The 19,288-nt window shown below is 43.9% G+C and overlaps 2 protein-coding genes across 4 annotated transcripts in view; both read right to left on the reverse strand.

Moving 5' to 3' along the window:
* The window catches only part of UBA6 (ubiquitin like modifier activating enzyme 6), a 43,434-nt gene extending 29,620 nt beyond the window's left edge, over positions 1–13,814 (reverse strand). The window contains exons 1-10 of one of the 3 annotated variants that reach the window (XM_083407506.1): positions 13,199–13,814; positions 11,845–11,886; positions 9,119–9,178; positions 8,144–8,238; positions 7,761–7,789; positions 6,378–6,472; positions 4,814–4,925; positions 3,985–4,065; positions 1,179–1,301; positions 157–280 (exon numbers count right to left, since the gene is read on the reverse strand). In XM_083407506.1, the coding sequence (XP_083263632.1) occupies positions 157–280; positions 1,179–1,301; positions 3,985–4,065; positions 4,814–4,925; positions 6,378–6,472; positions 7,761–7,789; positions 8,144–8,238; positions 9,119–9,159 (700 nt within the window). In that variant the 5' untranslated portion in view covers positions 9,160–9,178; positions 11,845–11,886; positions 13,199–13,814. Of the gene's footprint in view, positions 1–156; positions 281–1,178; positions 1,302–3,984; positions 4,066–4,813; positions 4,926–6,377; positions 6,473–7,760; positions 7,790–8,143; positions 8,239–9,118; positions 9,179–11,806; positions 11,973–13,198 lie in introns of those variants that run through there. The other 2 variants (XM_083407507.1, XM_083407505.1) reach the window with 2 other exon arrangements.
* A 4,147-nt stretch (positions 13,815–17,961) lies between these two features.
* Positions 17,962–19,288, reverse strand: part of LOC310661531 (transmembrane protease serine 11E-like) — a 60,945-nt gene continuing 59,618 nt past the window's right edge. The window contains exon 10 of the mRNA XM_083407821.1: positions 17,962–18,795. Within this exon, the coding sequence (XP_083263947.1) occupies positions 18,634–18,795 (162 nt within the window). The 3' untranslated portion in view covers positions 17,962–18,633. The remainder of the gene's footprint in view (positions 18,796–19,288) is intronic.

The raw sequence follows: 19,288 nt of genomic DNA on the forward strand, positions 1-19,288 counted from the left end.
ACTATGGAGCAATGCTGAACAACGATGTTGTGAACTGGCAGCAACAGAGTTAAGGCAGCACACACAGCAGAACAACATGAAAGGAAAATGCACTTCCATCAATTTGGAAAGCAGTGGCTTCGCACAAGCAGGAAAGCTATTCAAAACATGGCTTACCAGTTATTTGATGCGTGGATCCATTTAAACACTGCATTCCATTAACTTCCCGGAAAGTTACAAACTGTCCCGTTTCAAGCTTATGAGGGTTATTATCAAGGCAAGTGACAATACCAGGATTGGACTGAAATTGTAACACACCAAAAATTAGTATGGGGAAGAAATGATTGCTAGTCATTGCCACACAAACATTTTCTTGGCTCCTACAAATACACAGATTGAAAATCATTGCAACTGCAGCATAGATACTGCCAAAAATTCACTTGTGTGGCAGAATCTAAACTGGCAATAGCATTGTTTTTCATTTTCAAAAAGTTTCACTCTTTTAAGTTATATATTTAAAAGGACAAATATTCTCCTTTCTTCAATCCATAAAGATGCAACAACCTCAGACACCCAAACCTGAAACAGTTCTTTATTATACATAAAACTATGACCAGATGCTCACTACCTGTATTTCCAAATAAATGACCAGAAGCCAACGGTGTACTGTTATTTTTCAAATACAATAGACAGTACCTATTTAAATGCATGTGTAGTTTCTTAGCTGAACCCACCCAAAAAGTATATTCTTAGCAGAGTAGATGAAGCCCTGGGTTTGAGTCATAGCGTACATAGTTCTGGGGTATCAAGAAAGGGAGTCACAGAACTGGTAGGGCCAGTCACTTCTGGCACCAAGAAAATAAAAACAAAATAAAATCACAGTAATGGTTTGCCTCATATACCCTTTTCGCTTGCCCAATTCATACACTTGGGAAAAGCTGTAATTGTGCCTATGCTGCCAAAGTAGCATGTGCTACAGTTGCAAGTTCTGTAACACATAATTCACAACTCATGAATTATTCCAGCTACGCTTAGGTAGTTTCTATAATTATGTTATACGTAAGTTAATGGCACACTGATGGCATACTTTTTTAAGTTCAAAAACTGTTGGGCTAACTAAACTCCACCACACTAGCTTCCTCAGAATAGACTGGACTCTCAAACTGGACTGATATAGTAAACCTTGCTATCGTCCTCACCTGAGATATGTTCGAAATGAAGATTTCTTTTGGCTCTTCACCTGTGGTGTCCAGGACTTCAAATTCATCACCAAAGTCACAAAACAGACGTGCCCATATCCCGTATACATCTGCACTTATAAACTATACGAAAGACAAGTAAGTTAAATAAATTTCACAATCTTAATTCAAAGCAAAGAGATAAAATTTAAGAGGATAGCCCCCAAATGATTCTTCCTTCCCAAACATTGGTTTGACTGCATTAAGCGTACAATTTCCAGTAGGGAAATCTCCACCTCATACACGTACTAAAGTATATATTTGAGGACATACAATCAGCGTGTAATTGTCTCTTCCCTGCATTTGCATGAGGTTTGAAAATTTTATCTGCTTCCTCTTCCAAGAGGAAAAAATTACCAACACTTTCTTCCATTGTTTAAAATGCAGTGTTTTACTCAAAAACTGTATCAGTTTTTGATTAAAAGGAGAAAAAATGGACAATTCAAAAGAAAAGGTTGCCTTTGTCTGGAAAACTTCCAGTTGGTGTGAATTTACCATGGCGTATAACTTTCTGCTTCTCCTTGCCACTTTACCGCAGAACAACAGAGCTCTCTCTATTTTAACAAAAAGATTACCGTATTTTTCGTCCCATTGGACGCTCCGCCCCATAGGACGCACCTACTTTTTTGGGGGGGGAAATAAAGGAAAATTTTTTTTCCTTTATTTCCCCCCCAAAACCAGGTCGGGGAACAGTGGGATGGCGGCGCCCCGTGTTCCGCGCTGTAGGCTGCCGCCCGCAAGCCTTGCGCGCCGGGGGGAGTTCTCCCCCGGTGCGCAAGGCTTGCCAACACTTGCGCGAAGCACAGGGCGTCCTCCGAAGGGCGCCCTGTGTTCCGCGCTGCAGGCTGCCGCCTGCAAGCCTTGCGGGGCGGGGGGAGTTCTCCCCCGGTGCGCAAGGCTTGCCAACACTTGCGCGAAGCACAGGGCGTCCTCCGAAGGGCGCCCCGTGTTCCGCGCTGTAGGCTGCCGCCCGCAAGCCTTGCGCACCAGGGGGAGTTCTCCCCCGGTGCGCAAGGCTTGCCAACACTTGCGCGAAGCACAGGGCGTCCTCCGAAGGGCGCCCCGTGCTCCGCGCTGCCGCCCGCAAGCCTTGCGCGCCGGGGGGAGTTCTCCCCCGGTGCGCAAGGCTTGCTGACACTTGCGCGAAGCACAGGGCGTCCTCCAAAGGGCGCCCCGTGCTGCAGGCTGCCGCCCGCAAGCCTTGCGCACCCAGGGGAACTCCCCCCGGTGCGCAAGGCTTGCGGATAGCTTCCTGGAGCCTGGAGAGCAAGAGGTGTCGGTGCGCACCGACGCCTCTCCAGGCTTCCGCAAAAGCCTGCATTCACCCCATAGGACGCACACACATTTCCCCTTCATTTTTGGAGGGGGAAAAGTGTGTCCTATAGGGCGAAAAATACGGTATATAAGATTTGAAGAAGCCTGGTAGCCATTACATCTGCTATATAGAGTCAAATGAAGGATAACACGCCTAAACAAGCTTGTCTTTTCTACATTATGTATTTTGCCATTTTATGTTTTCTTCCCTTAATTTTAAATGCCATATATATATTCCTATTTCCTTAAATAAATTTATTTTTAAGTGAATTATGTTCCCTGTGGGTTTATTCTCTACCAGCCCATTATTCTGCTCTGTCCAGCATATTACCTGGTGTGGTCACCCAAAACCATGGGGTTTCTTTTTGTATAAGGATTTTAATACAGCATTCCAGCCGCTTGATAAAAGGTGGCTGGTTCATGTTGAAGGAGATTGTCATTTAGGTACCAAGGTCCTCAGCCAGTTAGAGCTCCATAAAAGTTAAAATCAGCACTTTGAACTGTGCCCAGAAACTGACTGGGAGTTAGTGTGGTTATTTTAAAACTGATGAGATCTGCTGACTGGGCATGTGAGCATTCCAGCATATTTATTTTGCACTAACTGTAGCTTCCAACAAAAGCAGACACACATACAGCAACTGCAACAATTCAAACAAGATGCTCCCAGAGCACTGATTAACTGTGGACAGAAACTCTCTGTCCAGGAGGGATTGGAGCTGGCAGATTAAGCTTAGGTGTGTTGAAAGGAAGTTTGTGCCAGCAAAGCCACTTGGGTCTCCAAAGTCAAGCCTGATCTTTCAGAGGGAATGTAACCCTAATCAGAACAGGATCAAATCATATCCCAGGTCAAACAAACCACACACAAACAACCTCTATTTTGCCTGGGAGCTTTAGCTTATACGAGCTCCCAACCAACTGAATACCAAACCCAGAAATTCAGCGAGTTGGTCCAGAACAATACCACGGTCAGTGGTATGGAATGCTGCTGAGGGGATCCAAGAGAATCAACAGGATCACACTGCCTACTTCTATGTCAACACAATGGAACCTGTTTCTTACTGAACTTCAGCCTGAAACTGGATTAAAATAAATTAATGTGAGCAGTATCATCCAGGAATGTCTGGAGCTGTGTGACCTCTAAGTGCCCGGCACCTGGATTCCATATACTCAACACACATGCAGCCAGAAACTCCTCAGATACCTTCATTTTGTTCTTGCTACTCAGTTCTACTGTACTGTAAACAGTTCCAACCTCTATGAGGAAACTAACTTATGAGCTATTCATGGGCATTTGGCACAGGCATATCCAGGAACAGAACAAGGAACAGCAGCAAGTTATAATAGTGTCTGCGTGGAAATAATTTAGCCTTGTAACAGATATGGGGAAGTCCTCAAAAGTAATGGACATGGCCATTTTGGGTCAATATATTACATTGTCACTGTTTTGCATTACCTTAATAGGTGGGTGTTGCGCACGGCAAAAGTCATTTATCTTCTTCTGTAGTGACAGCTTCATCTCAGTTACGATGACACACTTTTGAAAGAAAAATCCCAGAGATAAATTCTAAGTTATCAAAGGCGATGAACTTACTAGCCAAATATTCAGGTTTCTTCAAATGGTAAGTTATATAGCAGGCTTCCTCAACCTCGGCCCTCCAGATGTTTTGAGACTACAATTCCCATCATCCCTGACCTAGATAGGGATCATGGGAGTTGTAGGCCAAAAAAACATTTGGAGGGCCAAGGTTCAGGAAGCCTGTTATATAGCCACAGCTACAAGGATTTGCACATTTCTGACACTGAACTATGAGCCATCAGAACAAGCATTCCCGCTTCAGTTAGCCTTGGTATCTCTCTCCCACCTGTACAGGTGCTTCGCTAGTTCTGCTCAACCAAGGTGCAGCTAAAGCACTTGAGGAAAGGGTTAGTATCTCAGTTTGTGCCCATGCAAAAGCTACAAAAATTCCTCTTGCCTCTGAATGCCTTCAGACTACCCCACGAAGTGAAAGAATTATTCCACTCATCCACCACCACCTGCAAGTCCTCTGTAAGATGGAGATGGGGTAGGTTCTCTTGCTTCTACCTTTAAGTACCTTCAAATCCCTCCCAACAAAGTGAGATAGTGAACCCACCCCTTTCTCAAGTATTTTGTATTTGCAATGGGACTCTGGGAACGTTAAGGAAAGTCGGGAGTAGTCATAAAATAATGATTGCCTACACAAACAGCCGAAATTTGCAGACCCCTGAAAAGAGGACAGATGTTTCAAATACATGCCACATACCTGGTACTGTCTGAGGAAAGAGATGTCTGTAACTTCATTTAAAGGGGCAGTTGAGGAAATCACCTGGACATATGGATTCAGCTCTGCAATGTGATGAAGGGATGCCTCACCTCTGAAATACATTTTCCAGTTGCATTATCAATAGGTTATACTTTTAAGTTCAGCCTTTCAAATGTGGCACCAAACATTACTAGAGCACCTGCTAACATAAATGTTCAAGTCAGCCATGATTAGTACACCAACTTTCTGGAAGGTTGAAAAGTACCAATCATCCAAATTAGGAAAACATCCCTACCTGGTTGAGTTATTACCTACCAGACAACCAGTTATTTATAAAACTGTGTGAACTCAGTATGTATGTAGGTAACTTCGATCACATGATTTTGAAAACTCTAATGATTTAGAGTTCAGCATTAACTACTGAAGAAAATGTTTCAATGAGGAAATGATTTTACCTAGGGGCAACCAAAGTGGGGCGCTCCACAGGTTCTTGGAGTATAACTCCCATTATCATTGGCCAAGCTGATCTAACTTAGCCAACATCAGCTGGTTAAGCTAAGGTTTTACTTTAACCACAAAGGTCAAGTTAAATGTGCAACTGTGATCTGTCACCGACCATCATTTTAATTGCAGACTTCACAGAGAACTTAGCTTTGTTAAAGTCAAATTTGTCCCTCTGAAAAATATTTCACACTCTAAATTAGGTATAAATGCATTATCTACTGAAGAAAATGTTTCACTGAGGAAATATTGTAGTTATGTGTGCTGTAAAGTTTTCCACTGCTGAATTTTCAAACAGAAAGTCCCCCCCCCGAAATGTATTGTTTCATGCAGTGAATCTTAACAGAGGACAATATCCTTGAAGGATACAACTCTCAATCTATGAAAGCCTGAAATGCCCTGTCAAACTTTTGTTGTTGTTAACCCACGATTTGCAACATTGATGCCACTAGAGAAAGACCACAAGGCTGAAACAACATCCATCAACTGGAAATATTATTTACCATATATAGTGGTGACCACAATTTTTAGCATATCATTCTGTCAAACAATGTTTATGATACAAATAATTTTATCATAGTATTGTGGGGTTTTTTAAAGCACTAGATTATATGTAAAAGTAAATTGGTTAAAGCATTTTGTATCATGTTGCTTTCCTTTGATATTGCTTTCAACTGAAAAAGGGATCCATATTAGTTACAAACTACTAATGTAAAACAGTAGAACTATAAAATAAGCAGCTACTGTATATCCTTGGCTCCCACATATCCTCTATTCAGCACAGATAATGGTGTGCGTTTACTCCTTCACACAAAAGAATACAACAATTCTGCAGGATAATTGTACTCATTCTTTAAAAAAAAAGAAGATGAAAGATAACTGCAATTCCAGCTTCTCTGTTGCAAAAAGCTAACAGGAATCAATCCAATTTTTCTGAAAACACAGACTCTGAAAGTGAATAATAATATAATAATAATAATGATGATGATGTACTTAAAACTGGTATAAAGTCAGACAAAAACCTTTAAAAGCTTACAGTATTTGTGAAGAATTCTACACACACCTGTTTCTTAAATTTACAACGTCATCTTCACGAACAAAAAAGTTTGTCCCTAAATCCCACGTCTTGCATTGCTTGGTATCATGGATGGTAAGAGCCTTCGGAAAGGATAAAGGATACAAGATTAAAATATATTCAAAGCGGCAATTATATAATGTTTTGTACACTATGATTACGAGTCATGTGAATTTATCAACTTTATAGCGAAGGGCCAACCTAGACATTTCATTTGTTTTACAGTGAAGGGACACTGTTATCTAGCAACAAAAATTAATTTGCAAAAGTACGTAGTGAAGCACCATTGGAGGGAGCACCGCAAAGGACACTGAAATGCAGTGACCAAATTTAAAATGCAGAAATCCTAAATGAAGACTTCTGGTGCTGAGGAATATTGAGAATATATTACTGAATCCCACAGAAGTTTTGGAAGAGCAAACACTTCCCACTGTCCCCAGACAGGACCATTTCCTTCTATTCTGGACTGTCCTTGCTCTTCACATCTCTGATTGTGTTTTTTACCCATGCCAGCACATATAGGTAAAGGTAAAGGTACCCCTGCCCGTACGGGCCAGTCGTGTCCGACTCTGGGGTTGCGCGCCCATCTCGCTAAAGAGGCCGGGGGCCAGCGCTGTACGAAGATACTTCCGGGTCACGTGGCCAGCGTGACAAGCTGCATCTGGTGAGCCAGCGCAGCACACGGAAACGCCGTTTACCTTCCCGCCGGAGCGGTACCTATTTATCTACTTGCACTTTGATGTGCTTTCGAACTGCTAGGTTGGCAGGCGCTGGGACCGAGCAACGGGAGCGCACCCTGCCGCGGGGATTCGAACCGCCGACCTGACGATCGGCAAGTCCTAGGCGCTGAGGTTTTACCCACAGCGCCACCCGCGTCCCATACAACGCTACAAAAAGTAGCTTATGGTTCTAAATGCTTTAAAAGATCCCATATGCTGCAGGTATTGATTTTGAGGTCCTTTACCAGAGTTTTAGTTGCCATCTAATAGAACCAAAATGCCTAAAAATAGTCACTGTATTTCAGTTGTTTTTAAAGCAGAACTATCAAGATGGAATTCTTGAAGTCAATGGAAAACAAAAACCCATAATGCCTCTTGGAGAGCAGAGAACAGTCCTATCCTCTAGCATGCCAGTGCTTAGATGGTGGCACATGAACAGCTATTCTTCCCACAGAAAACATACAGTATTTCATCTTGGACACTCCAGCACTACAGTCAAATCAGATGGCATGCCACATTTAGGAAACTTGTGTTAATTCCATTTCACTAGGGAAATTGCAATGACTGAAATCTACGAAAGTATCATCAGTTATTTGAGGAAACATTCTAATTTTAAAACAAAATTTACTTAGAAAAAAATCATTCTCCTTACCTTTATCCCTGCAAGAACTATGTTCTTAGCTGAAAAAGACGAATATTATAAGGTTAATTTATTAGATTAATTTTCATCAAGCCTCTTTGGCAATAGTTCAATTTTTTAACTGCTCCATGATCTTCGAAAAACAGTAATTCCTTCTCAATCCCATCCCTATGAATTGCACAAGTGTTAAAAGAGAAGCTACAGAAATTCTATGCAATTCCACTTTCATTATAATCTGTAACAAAGATATCAGCGATATAAACAAATCCAGAAGTCAAAACAACATTCATTAAAGACGTAAAACTTAGTACAACATAAATTTATGCACATTTTAATATGCAAATTTTATCCTTATAAAACGTACAAGAGGGAGGAAAATGCTGTTTCTTAATTACCTATCTCCACTCCAAGCCCACCCATTCCACTCAGGAACACATGGGACTGAGCCATCTTCTGCATTGCTGTGTCTCCAAGAACATACCTCTGCCGACTATGTGAAATTAAGAAAAGAAAAAAGAAGTAAATAGCCATAAAATAACTATTCATTGGCATGATCCCTTCTACAAATGGGACTACGTACTTAACAAAGAGGATCCAAGTGGAAAAAGATAATTTGACATCAGGAAATCACTACGAAATAGCAAAATTTGGATATTGCCTATTATCTTCAGGGTACAGAGTTTCAACACAAAATAAGCGTACAAAATAAGTACTTTCAACATACAGTATACTACAAATGTATACTGCAGTAACATGATTTTCAAAACACTTGCCTTTCTTTTGTATTCCTACTCATGAGAGCACTAAGCACAAAGGCTGTAATCCTGCATGCAGATGAAATTGGATTCAAGCAGTCTGTGTGGAGGACTACAGCAAAAGTAATCTATGATGCTGGCCAAGAATATTGCCATTTTTAATTTCCAAGCTAGGCCATTGTTTTGGCACATGATGATAAAGGCATTCTAACTAAAGAAAATGCTACTTAAGTCAAGTACAGAAAATAATTAAGGGGTTTCCTTAAACATAGTTTTAGATGAGATTATGCATTGTTCTTTAAACACAGTGCAAAAGATTTGCCCAAGATTTGACGGTTATCACATAATCAGCACCTATTTCCCAAATGCTATTTGAATTTGCTCTTCAGTCACTGCAACAAAGGCTTTTGAGTTGTGCCAATATAGACTATTCAACTGTATGTAATAGCAAGTTGGCAATAGCTAAACCCCACTGAAGATCAAGAATCATGGCAGCTATGGTGTGTTCCATACATCAGGAACCACTAGTATTTGAACTTTAGCGAAAACAAGCCAAATCCATCATTAGTACTATTATGAATCTACTATGCTTCACTATGTTGCTAAATTACTTACCTGTACAAAGCATCATCAATTTCCATAGAATCTGCTGCCATTATGATATATTTGCTTGGACTAGAAGTAAAAAAGATAGTTGTGATCACCAACAAAAAAAGCAACACAGTTCATTCACTTTTGTTTTTTCAACTGAGCTAATACATGAAAAGATATGTACAGAAATAAGTATTTTAATAATACTGGACTACACAACAACAGGGATGATATGGTCGGTGCCCTGAAAGGAAGGAATATAACCCATATTAGACAAACAAGAGGCCTAAATGTTAGAAATATAGAAATGGGAATGGAGCACAGTGAGACAATGGCTACCATGCAGTATCTGCCAAATGTAAGTGTCAGGGAACTGTCATTGGAGCCAGAAGGAGAGGGAGGGCTCCAGAGGGATTCCGGAGAACGTCCCGGGAGGGAGAGAAGCAGCACATCTTCTGGGGAAGGAAATCAGCGTAGCACCAGTGGAGGAGGGGGGCAGATGGGGGAATCGGTGAGGTGGCTCCAAGACTCCTCGCCGGGGACCAGCGGGGAGAGCACGGGTCCTCCACTGCCCACACCCTCCCTGCGCAGAAGGCTTCCGCACAGGGAGAGTAGGCGGCGACTAGGCGTCAAAGAACTTTTATGCTGGAAGAAGTTCAAGAAACGCCCACTGACGGTTTCTGCCAGCGATTGAGACAGCCACGGGCGAGTGGCTGTCCAGACAGAAAGGGTTCACTCAGGCAACCCACCCAGGTGTGGCACCGATTTACGCACGAGCAACCCCTAGAACCATTACAGCAAGGAACTAGCAAGAGACCCTTTCCTTGCTGATCGTTTCTGGCAAAACAGAAAAAAATCATTAAGTTTTTAGAAACCTTTCTTTTAAGGGACTAAAAAAGAAACAAATTTTAAATCGTTAAGCGCCTGCAAGTCTCCTAGGTTCGCTTCAAAAGATAATCCCTTTAATAAGTACTTATTAGAATCCAATATTGTATGTCTGCTAAAATCAGTGTTTTAAGAAATGTGGATGCATTTCAACCTTGTATATGCTGTTAAAACATACGGGGGGGGGGGGACTGAGACTGACCCAAATCAGTGTGCATTTCTCTGGAAACACATATTGGGAAAAGTGAAAACATTGCAGGTGTTGCTAGCATATACTTTGAAGGCCTTTGGCGCATATCCACTGCTACTTATGTCCTTTTTCAGGCAGTTTTTGAGTTCTGAGGGGCTGCACAGAAGAAACAGCTCCACTTCCTGTTTCAATCAAAGGTTGGTTTTAAGAAGCACAAGTCATTCTTCCTGCCATAAAGCATAGAAATAGAGACATAAGCCTTATATTTTTGGACAATGGAGTCTTGCAGGGGTGGAACTCTAATAAACACCGACTGGATCTTTAGATGAGATGGACATTTTCACTCCATTCCAAACAGGAGAGAATTTATCTCTGTGACCCATTCAAGTCTGCGTTGAAACAACACAGTATTTGTTTAACCAAAAATGAAATATTAAGTTGCAAAGCTAATGGCATCCAAGAGCTGTTGCATGGCCTGGTCAATGCTCTGTACTATGTTTTGAATGTACTGGGGGTGGGGTGAATCTTCTTTTGAAAGAAGTGAGTACTCTCAGTTCTAAAAATATTTTATTCTTGGACATGTATCCTGGTAGGTAATTATGATTATTGTTTTATTATCATTCTACCTCATGGATTTAGCAGAACTGGGGACAGGTCTCCTACTATTTCCATTTCTTACTATTTCTTTGTAGGCTATTTGATCATGGCCCAGTCCTGCAGAAATTCTGAGAAACCCTATGCAATTATTTTCATTTATTTTATTTGAACTACCACAAGCCAGCATCAGATCTTATTCCTTTGACCCACAGCTGTCTTTGGGGATCTTTTGAATGCATGGTTCCCTGTTAAGTGTTACCTATATTTAATTTTGATTTCATAAATAATTTTGATTTCATTTGACTCGTGATTATGTTTCAAGTTACTGATGCTTTTGTTGTTACTATTTTTTTTATTCTAGAATATATGCAAATATTCCTAGACACTCCCCATTATAGTTAAACAAGATGAGCCTTGCTAGTTCAAGCCAAAGGTCCATGGAGTCCAGCATTCAATTTTCCACAGTAACCAACCCTACACTTTACAGAAGTCAACAAGCAGGGTATGAAGACATTAGCCATCCCCTACTGCTGCTTCCCAGCAGCTCACATTGTCACTCTTTGATCCTGGAGATTCTACACAGCCACTGTTGAGACTTATTCTCCATGAACTTGTCCAGTGCCTGAGAAGCTACCTAGGCACCTGGCCATCCCTATGAAACACATCCTAGTCAGTTTTGGGTCTGGCATGCTGGTGAATTGATAGTCAGATACGGCCCAATAGTCCAGGAGGCCATGATGCTGATGATTCCTGAAATAGTAGCCTGATGCTTACTAAGCACAACTGTAAGGAGCCCTAACATGATTTTTTACCTTGAAAGGGGCAATATAAACAGGCTAATTCCCGGACCGTCCACGGGCCAGATTGAGAAGGCAATTGGGCTGCATCTGGCCCCCAGGCCTTAGGTACCTACCCCACAATGTCTGAGGGACAGTGGATTGGCCCCCTGCTGAAAAAGTTTGCTGGTCCCTGGCCTAGCCCCTCCGTTTCGGTCACTGTCTTGCACATATGCCCACGAAAATAGTAACAGAGAAGCAAACCTGGAGCAACAACTCAGGCACAGATACAGCACCCTTACCTGCCTCCAAATTTCACAGTTCTGTCACAAGGTGCACAAAGTCTTTGATGCAGAGAGAGATAGAGAAAAAGAGAAAGGCTCAACAACAACAGAGTGGTACATACTCTGCACATCCACAATTATTCTTCCTTCTTGTCTTCCAGAAACAATGAAGCGTTTGGGGTGGGGTTTTTTTTTTAGCAAATGGATTAATGGAAGTTGAAACATAGCATGGGCACAGCCTGGGGGGGGGGCAGGGAAGCAGCTGCCCCCCATCAAGTAAATCAATAAAAATACTTAACTGAGGTTTGGGGGGTTCCCCAACATGAAGCCTGCCCCACAACATAAATCCTGGCTACGCCCCATGAAACATGGCACTGAATTATTATTATTATTAGGGAGGGTAATTATGAAAGTTGAAATGTGGCACAGAATTTTGAATTCTGGGGGTATTGTAATTATGGAAGCTGATACTTAATTTGGAAGGGTATGGGGTGTAATTCTAGAAGCTGAAAGCTGGCATTGAATTTTGGATCTTTTTGGAGAGGGGGCACGTAAGGTAATTCTAGAAGCTGAAAGCTGGCATTGAATTTTGGATATATTTATTTTTGGAGAGGAGGCACATAATTCTAGAAGCTGAAACCTGGCATTGAATTTTGGATCATTTTATTTTTTTTGAGAGGGAGCACGTAATTCTAAAAGCTGAAACCTGGCATTGAATTTTGGGTCTTTTTGGAGAGGGGGCACGTAATTCTAGAAGCTGAAACCTGGCATTGAATTTTGGAAATTTTTGGCGGGGGGGGGGTAATAATTCTAGAAGCTGAAACCTGGCCCTGAATTTTGGATTGGGGTGGGGCGAAGTTATGGAAGCAGAAGCCTGGCACTGAATTTTGGATCTTTTTGGCGGGGATGGGGGGGGGGGTAATAATTCTAGAAGCTGAAACCTGGCCCTGAATTTTGGATTTGGATGCAACTATAAAACCTGAAGCCTGGCATTGAGCTGTGGATGGGGGGGGGGGGGAGAGAGAGGCTGTAATCACAGAAACTGAAACCTGGCCGTGTATTTTAATTTTTTTTGGGGGGGGGTGGCTAACCGAGTCATAGGCAGCCCCTTCCCCTACCCTAATTCACGTCGACCCCAAAAAATAAAAAATAAAAATTGCCATGTGCCATGTCACGCCACGGCTTCCCTCGTTCCTCCCGTCCCAGGTTTAGGCTGGGGGGCTAAGGCTTGTGAAGACCCCCCCCCCGCCCATATCATCCCCTCCCCGGTCGGACAGGTCCCCTCGCCCCGGCTGCCCCCTCAAGCCCAGCCTCGGCCAAGCGCAGGCCCGGCCGGCCTCCCTCGCCGCAGAGGCCTCGGCGGATTCCTCACCCTCCTCGCCGGCAGCGGCGGCGGCTGCCTCTCCGCCCCGTCACGCGGCGCTCCGGCGGCCCCGAAACTCAGGCCCTGAGGGGAAGCGACAGGGAAGGCGGGCAGGGCGCTGAGGGGAAGGAGGAAGCGGCGGCGTCGTCACCGCAGCTCCGAAGCCGGCGAGGGAAGCAGCGGCCTCGCTCCGCCCCGCGGCGCCCTTCCCGGGTGCAGGGAGGCCGGGCTCCGCGGCGAGCTCGCAGGCCAATCCGGGAGCCCGGCCGCGACACTCCGCCTCCTGAGAGGACGGAGGCCTCCCTTCTCGCCGCCAACCGCCGCGCGCGGTTCTCCTCAGGCAAGGTAGGCCGGCGCTTGGCCAGTCGCTGCGTGTTTTCAAATGCAGAAGAGGAGGTGCGAACGACGCGTGACTGACGCGAACGTGTGAATGAAGCAGCGCGCGAAAGGCGGGCGCGCCCTGTCGGGTTTGGTAGGGCGGCAGCAGCAACTGCTGTTCAACTTTCTCCCGACTGGGTTTAATTTGTTTCTAGTCCTCATGATTGCACATGTCCTGATGAAACTCTCTGAAGCAGTAGGGCATAGGTAGGCAAACTTAAGGCCCGGGGGCCGGATCCGGCCCAATCGCCCTCTCAATCCGGCCCGCGGACGGTCCAAGAAGCAGCCTGTTTTTACATGAGTAGAATGTGGCCTTTTATTTAAAATGCATCTCTGGATTGTTTGTGGGGCATACGAAGTCATTCATTTTTTTCTTTTTCAGAATGTAGTCCGGCCCCCCATAAGGTCTGAGGGACCGTGGACCGGCCCCCTGCTGAAAAAGTTTGCTGATCCCTGGATTAGGGTCTCAGACCTCCCCCCCCCCCGCACCACACTTTCAGAATGAAAATTTTCCATGCCGAATTTTCTTATTGATAAATAAAACATTGGAAGGAAAATAATAATTTATTATTATTATTATTATTATTATTATTAATAATAATAATAATAATAATTTATACCCCGCCCATCTGGCTGAGTTTCCCCAGCCACTCTGGGCGGCTTCCAATCGAGTGTTAAAAACAATCGAGCATTAAATATTTAAAACTTCCCTAAACAGGGCTGCCTTCAGACAGTGGCGTAGCGTGGGTTGTCAGCACTCAGGGCAAGTAATTTGCGCCCCCTAACCCGGGGCAAGGCAAGTAATTTGCGCCCCCCCCCCCGCTGCACTGTCCCTCCCCCAGATAGTCCCTCGCTCTCTCTCCACACCGCACCGCACGCCTGGCACACACCCCCCCCCCCCCACAGTGGGCGGCAACCCGGCGGCTCGGATTCACACAGCCAGCACTGCAGTGAGAGAGAGTGAGTGAGCCAGGTAGGGGCAGAGAGCTGTGAGTGCGAGCGCGCGCCCCCAGATGTTGTGCCCGGTGCGGCCGCCCCCCCTGCACCCCCCACGCTACGCCACTGCCTTCAGATGTCTTTTAAAGATAAGATAGCTGTAAGATAAGACAGTGGTACCTTGCAGGACGAATGCCTCGGAAGACGAAAAACTCGCAAGACGAAAGAGTTTTCCGTTTTCTGAGTTGCTTCACAAGACGGATTTCCCTATGGGGAATCTTGCGCCTTTTTCAAAAACCGCCAATGCATTCCTATGGGAAACCGTCAATACACAGTGGTGCTTCGCAAGACGAAAAAACTCGCAGAACGAAAAAACTCGCAGAACGAATTAATTTCGGCTTGCGAGGCACCACTGTATTTCCTTCACATCTGGTGGGAGGGTGTTCCACAGGGCAGGTGCCACTACCAAGAAGGCCCTCTGTCTGGTTCCCTGTAACCTCACTGCTCACAATGAGGGAACTGCCAGAAGGCCCTCGGAGCTGGATCTCAGTGTCCTGGCTGAACAATGGGGGTGGAGACGCTCCTTCAGGTATACTGGACTGAGGCCGTTTAGGGCTTTAAAGGTCAGCACCAACACTTTGAATTGTGCTCGGAAACTTACTGGGAGCCAATGTAGGTCTTTCAAAACTGGTGTTATGTGGTCTCGTTCCCAGTCACCAGTTTAGCTGCCGCATTCCGGATTAATTTCAGTTTCCGGGTCATATTCAAAGGTAGCCCCACATAGAGCAGTAGTCCAAGCGGGAGATAACTAGAGTACTGTTCTGGCGAGACAGTCGGCGGGCAGGTGGGGTCTCAGCCTGCGTACCAGATGGAGCTGGTAGACAGCCACCCTGGACACAGAATTGACCTGCGCCTCCATGGACAGCTGCAAGTCCAAAATGACTCCCAGGCTGCACACCTGGTCCTTCAGGGGCACAGTTACCCCATTCAGGACCAGGGAGTCCCCCACACCCGCCTGTCCCCTGTCCCCCAAAAACAGTACTTCTGTCTTGTCAGGATTCAACCTCAAAAAAGAAACAACCAGCAGTGCTTGATGTGTAACAAAGAGCAAGACTGCTTTGTACAGTGGTACCTCGGGTTAAGTACATAATTTGTTCTGGACGTCCGTTCTTAACCTGAAACTGTTCTTAACCTGAAGCACCACTTCAGCTAATGGGGACTCGCGCTGCCGGAGCACAATTTCTGTTCTCATCCTGAAGCAAAGTTCTTAACCCGAGGCACTATTTCTGGGTTAGCAGAGTCTGTAACCTGAAGCGTATGTAACCTGAAGCGTATGTAACCCGAGGTACCACTGTAATAGGATCATGGGGCATCCAGAAAGTATAAAGCAATGCAGCTGCATAAGAACATGAACCACCCCCCCAAAAAAAATATAATGATGAAGAGTGTGAGTTTGCTTTTGCCAGCTAAACTCATTTATATAAGGTCTAATTTGAGACAAACTCTCATCTCACTGACATGAGACTTGCTCTTTTTTTGTCTTCTGTATTTGTCAGAGTTGAAAATCCCTGTTCTCAACAATATGTTGTGCAGAACTGTGGAAGAATTGTCTATGTGGTCTTGCTCTCGTTTTGAAAAGAGATTTGTTATTATTATTATCTATTAAATTTGTATACCACCCTTCATATTAATCCACATATATGGATATATGAAAAATAATAATTTGATACAATACTACACTGAAATGTGTAAATGTTTCTTTGATCGTCCTTGAATCTTCCTGCCACACTTGCCACCTAAAGTTAAAAGTGCTAAAACAGATTGAAACTGCCTCACATTTCTAAGCATCTGGGTAGGTTTGCCTAAACAAGAATGTTTTTAGTAGGTGTCAAAAAGAGTACAGTGAAGTTGCCTGCTTTATCTCAATAGGCTGGGAGTTCCAAAGTTTAATGATTGAAGCGGTTAAGTGGGCGCATGTGCAGTAAGGCGATATCATGGGTAAATCAAGTTATTAAGGTTTTCTGAACTAATAGAAACACATTGAACTTGGCCCAGTAGCTAACAACAACAACTCAGTTCCCAGGGGCAATGCAGGGCTATAGCTTTATGGGTTGAGCTTCTAGGGAAGTGTGAGATCAGCATAGCTGTCAACGTTTCCCTTTTTTAAAGGGAAATTCCTTTATTCCGAATAGGATTCCTCGTAAGAAAAGTTGACAGCTATGGAGGTAAAAACTCATAGATTGACTAGCTTGCAGCAATATTTGCTACATAAAAACAAACTGTTGCAAACATCAGTGAAAATTATCATTCACACCAAAGGAAATGGGGATGTTTTAAAATACATTTTTAATAACACTTGAAACAGGGTCTAATGTTTACATTGTTTATTCCTCAGGTATAGTTTTACTGATGATATTAGCTGTGTATAAATTAACACTGAAACCAAGCAGAGACAAAAGCAGACTGACAAAACACATTAGCAATTAATAAAGGAGTCCCCTGGGCTGTCTGACAGCCTATCAGGAAAGAAGATCTTGAAATATAGATTGAAAGCAAAACAAATCAGGCGACATTTATGTACTTTTTATTAGTAAATTTGGAAATACATAATGCAGACTCAGACGTATGTAGTTCAGGTGAATATTATAGCACTTGTCATTTTAACTGAGTGAATCCCAATTTAAGAGATTCAGAATATCAAGAGCAGCGTTGTGGGATTGCACATGTCTTCTCATCATTGCTCTATCATATATAAATTCTCCCATACACACATACTTATACTTGCTTGGTGATATATACAACCTGGATTGAAATGAACCTTTGTAGTTTCCAAAACTCACTTTGAAACTCACATTTTTTTTTTAATTGGGCAGGAGAGCACATTTTGATCACATGACCCACTACAACCTTCTGCATCTGCAATGCACAATGTTTCAAATCTAAACTTTTTATTTCAAAGAGTGAAGCTACCATGTGAATCCAGAGGTAATATATTTTGTAGATCTTAAAAGGGGGGTGGGAAACATTACAGTGGTACCTTGTGTTATGAACTTAATTTGTTCCGAAGGTCTGTTCTTAACGCGAAACCATTCTTAACCTGAGATGCGCTTTCGCTAATGGGGCCTCCCGCTGCCACCGCGCCACCAGCGTGCGATTTCCGTTCTCATCCTGGGGCAAAGTTCTCAACCCGAGGTACTACTTCCGGGTTTGCGGAGTTTGTAACCCGAAGCGTTTGTGACCCAAAGCATTTGAAACCCAAGGTACCACTGTACTCTAATTCAGTGATGGTCAAACTTGGCCCTCCAGCTGTTTTGGAACTACAACTCCCATCACCCCTCGCTAACAGGACCAGTGGTCAGGGATGATGGTCCCAAAACAGCTGGAGGGCCAAGTTTGGCCATCACTGCTCTGATTCAACTTCACAACAGATATGAAACCAATGAAAAATTGGTTTGGAGGTGAGATCTGCCACCTCCTTGGCAGCTTCTCCCTAGGCGGCCATTTGTCAAACAGGAGGTGCTGCTGGTCTCCTCCTACCCCAACGAGGAAATGGCAGGAGTGACCTCTGGAGTCTCCTGGGCTCTGCATCCGCCTGGCATGATTCAGAGCGGGCACCTTCCCCTCCCTCCCCACCCAGAAACAGCCTTGGATTCTCACTTCAACCATTGGGTAAACTTGTTTCCGATGCAGATCTTCACTCACCCCTTCTTCCCTAGTGGGGAGCGCCATTTTGTGTTCACCTCTGGCACCAGCCCTGACTGCTGCTGTAGCTGTTTGGTGGCAGAAGCCAATGGGTATATATCCTTCCATGTTCTGAACTCATAATCGTTCGTGCTAACATGCAGCTTCCATGACAGGGAGAGGGGAATAGAAAACAGAGGAAAGTGGGGGGGGGGGGAACATTCAAGCTATGCAAGGGAAGGTTACCCTTATTTTGTGAGGGAAGCCTGTGTGAATACTGTAAATAAATACTGTTTAACCGTCTGCCTCCATTACTTCTTAACATACCAGAGCAATGCCAACAACTTTGGAAAGAAGGCAGACAATCTCACGTAAAGGACTTTTGCACACGTTACAAACGAGTATGACCTGCATACCACCTATGATGTGCAAAACATTCAAATTTTGCATCAGAGCCCAGTATATTTGGTAATCCAGTCCCGAAAGTAAGTCACTCGTGTGTAGACTCCAGGCTTATTTGGCTTAGCACACTCATCTCCCCAGCTCACTATGCCGACAAGATACCACATGTTTCTTGTGTCAGGTGTAACCAGCGGGCCACCAGAGTCGCCCTAGAGGGGGAGGAAAGGGAGTTTTAATAAAACATTGATTTTCAGCAGAAGCAGAAGATTAAAGGGGCAGCATCAAGCTAAAATATATTCATTTTAAGTTAATGTTAAAAGTACATTCAGGTGTTGTACTTGCTGTTGTCCCTCCCTACCTAACCAAACCAGAGACAACAGGATAGCTGTTTTTGAATTTTGCAGCAGTTTAATCAAAGAGCCAGGCATTTTAACAGAAGCAATTTTATGTGTCCAGAGCTAGATGCAGGCCTTTCAGGGTTTTGTGTGTGTATCTCTGGATCAGAGCCAGTGTGAGAGAGAAACTACTGAGTAGTAGTAGGATGTATTTGTATGTTCTTAGTTGACACATAGTGGTTATTCATTCAGAGGGCCCCTCTTCATCCCATATGGATGTGTTTGTAAGAACAAGAAAAGAAGTCTTGAAAGATAACTGGTATTCCGCGAGTTCCAATAGTTAAAACACAAATGGAAAAGGCAGGAA

Source organism: Podarcis tiliguerta (genome assembly GCF_965153285.1).
Source record: "Podarcis tiliguerta genome assembly, chromosome: 13".
NCBI lineage: Eukaryota > Metazoa > Chordata > Lepidosauria > Squamata > Lacertidae > Podarcis > Podarcis tiliguerta.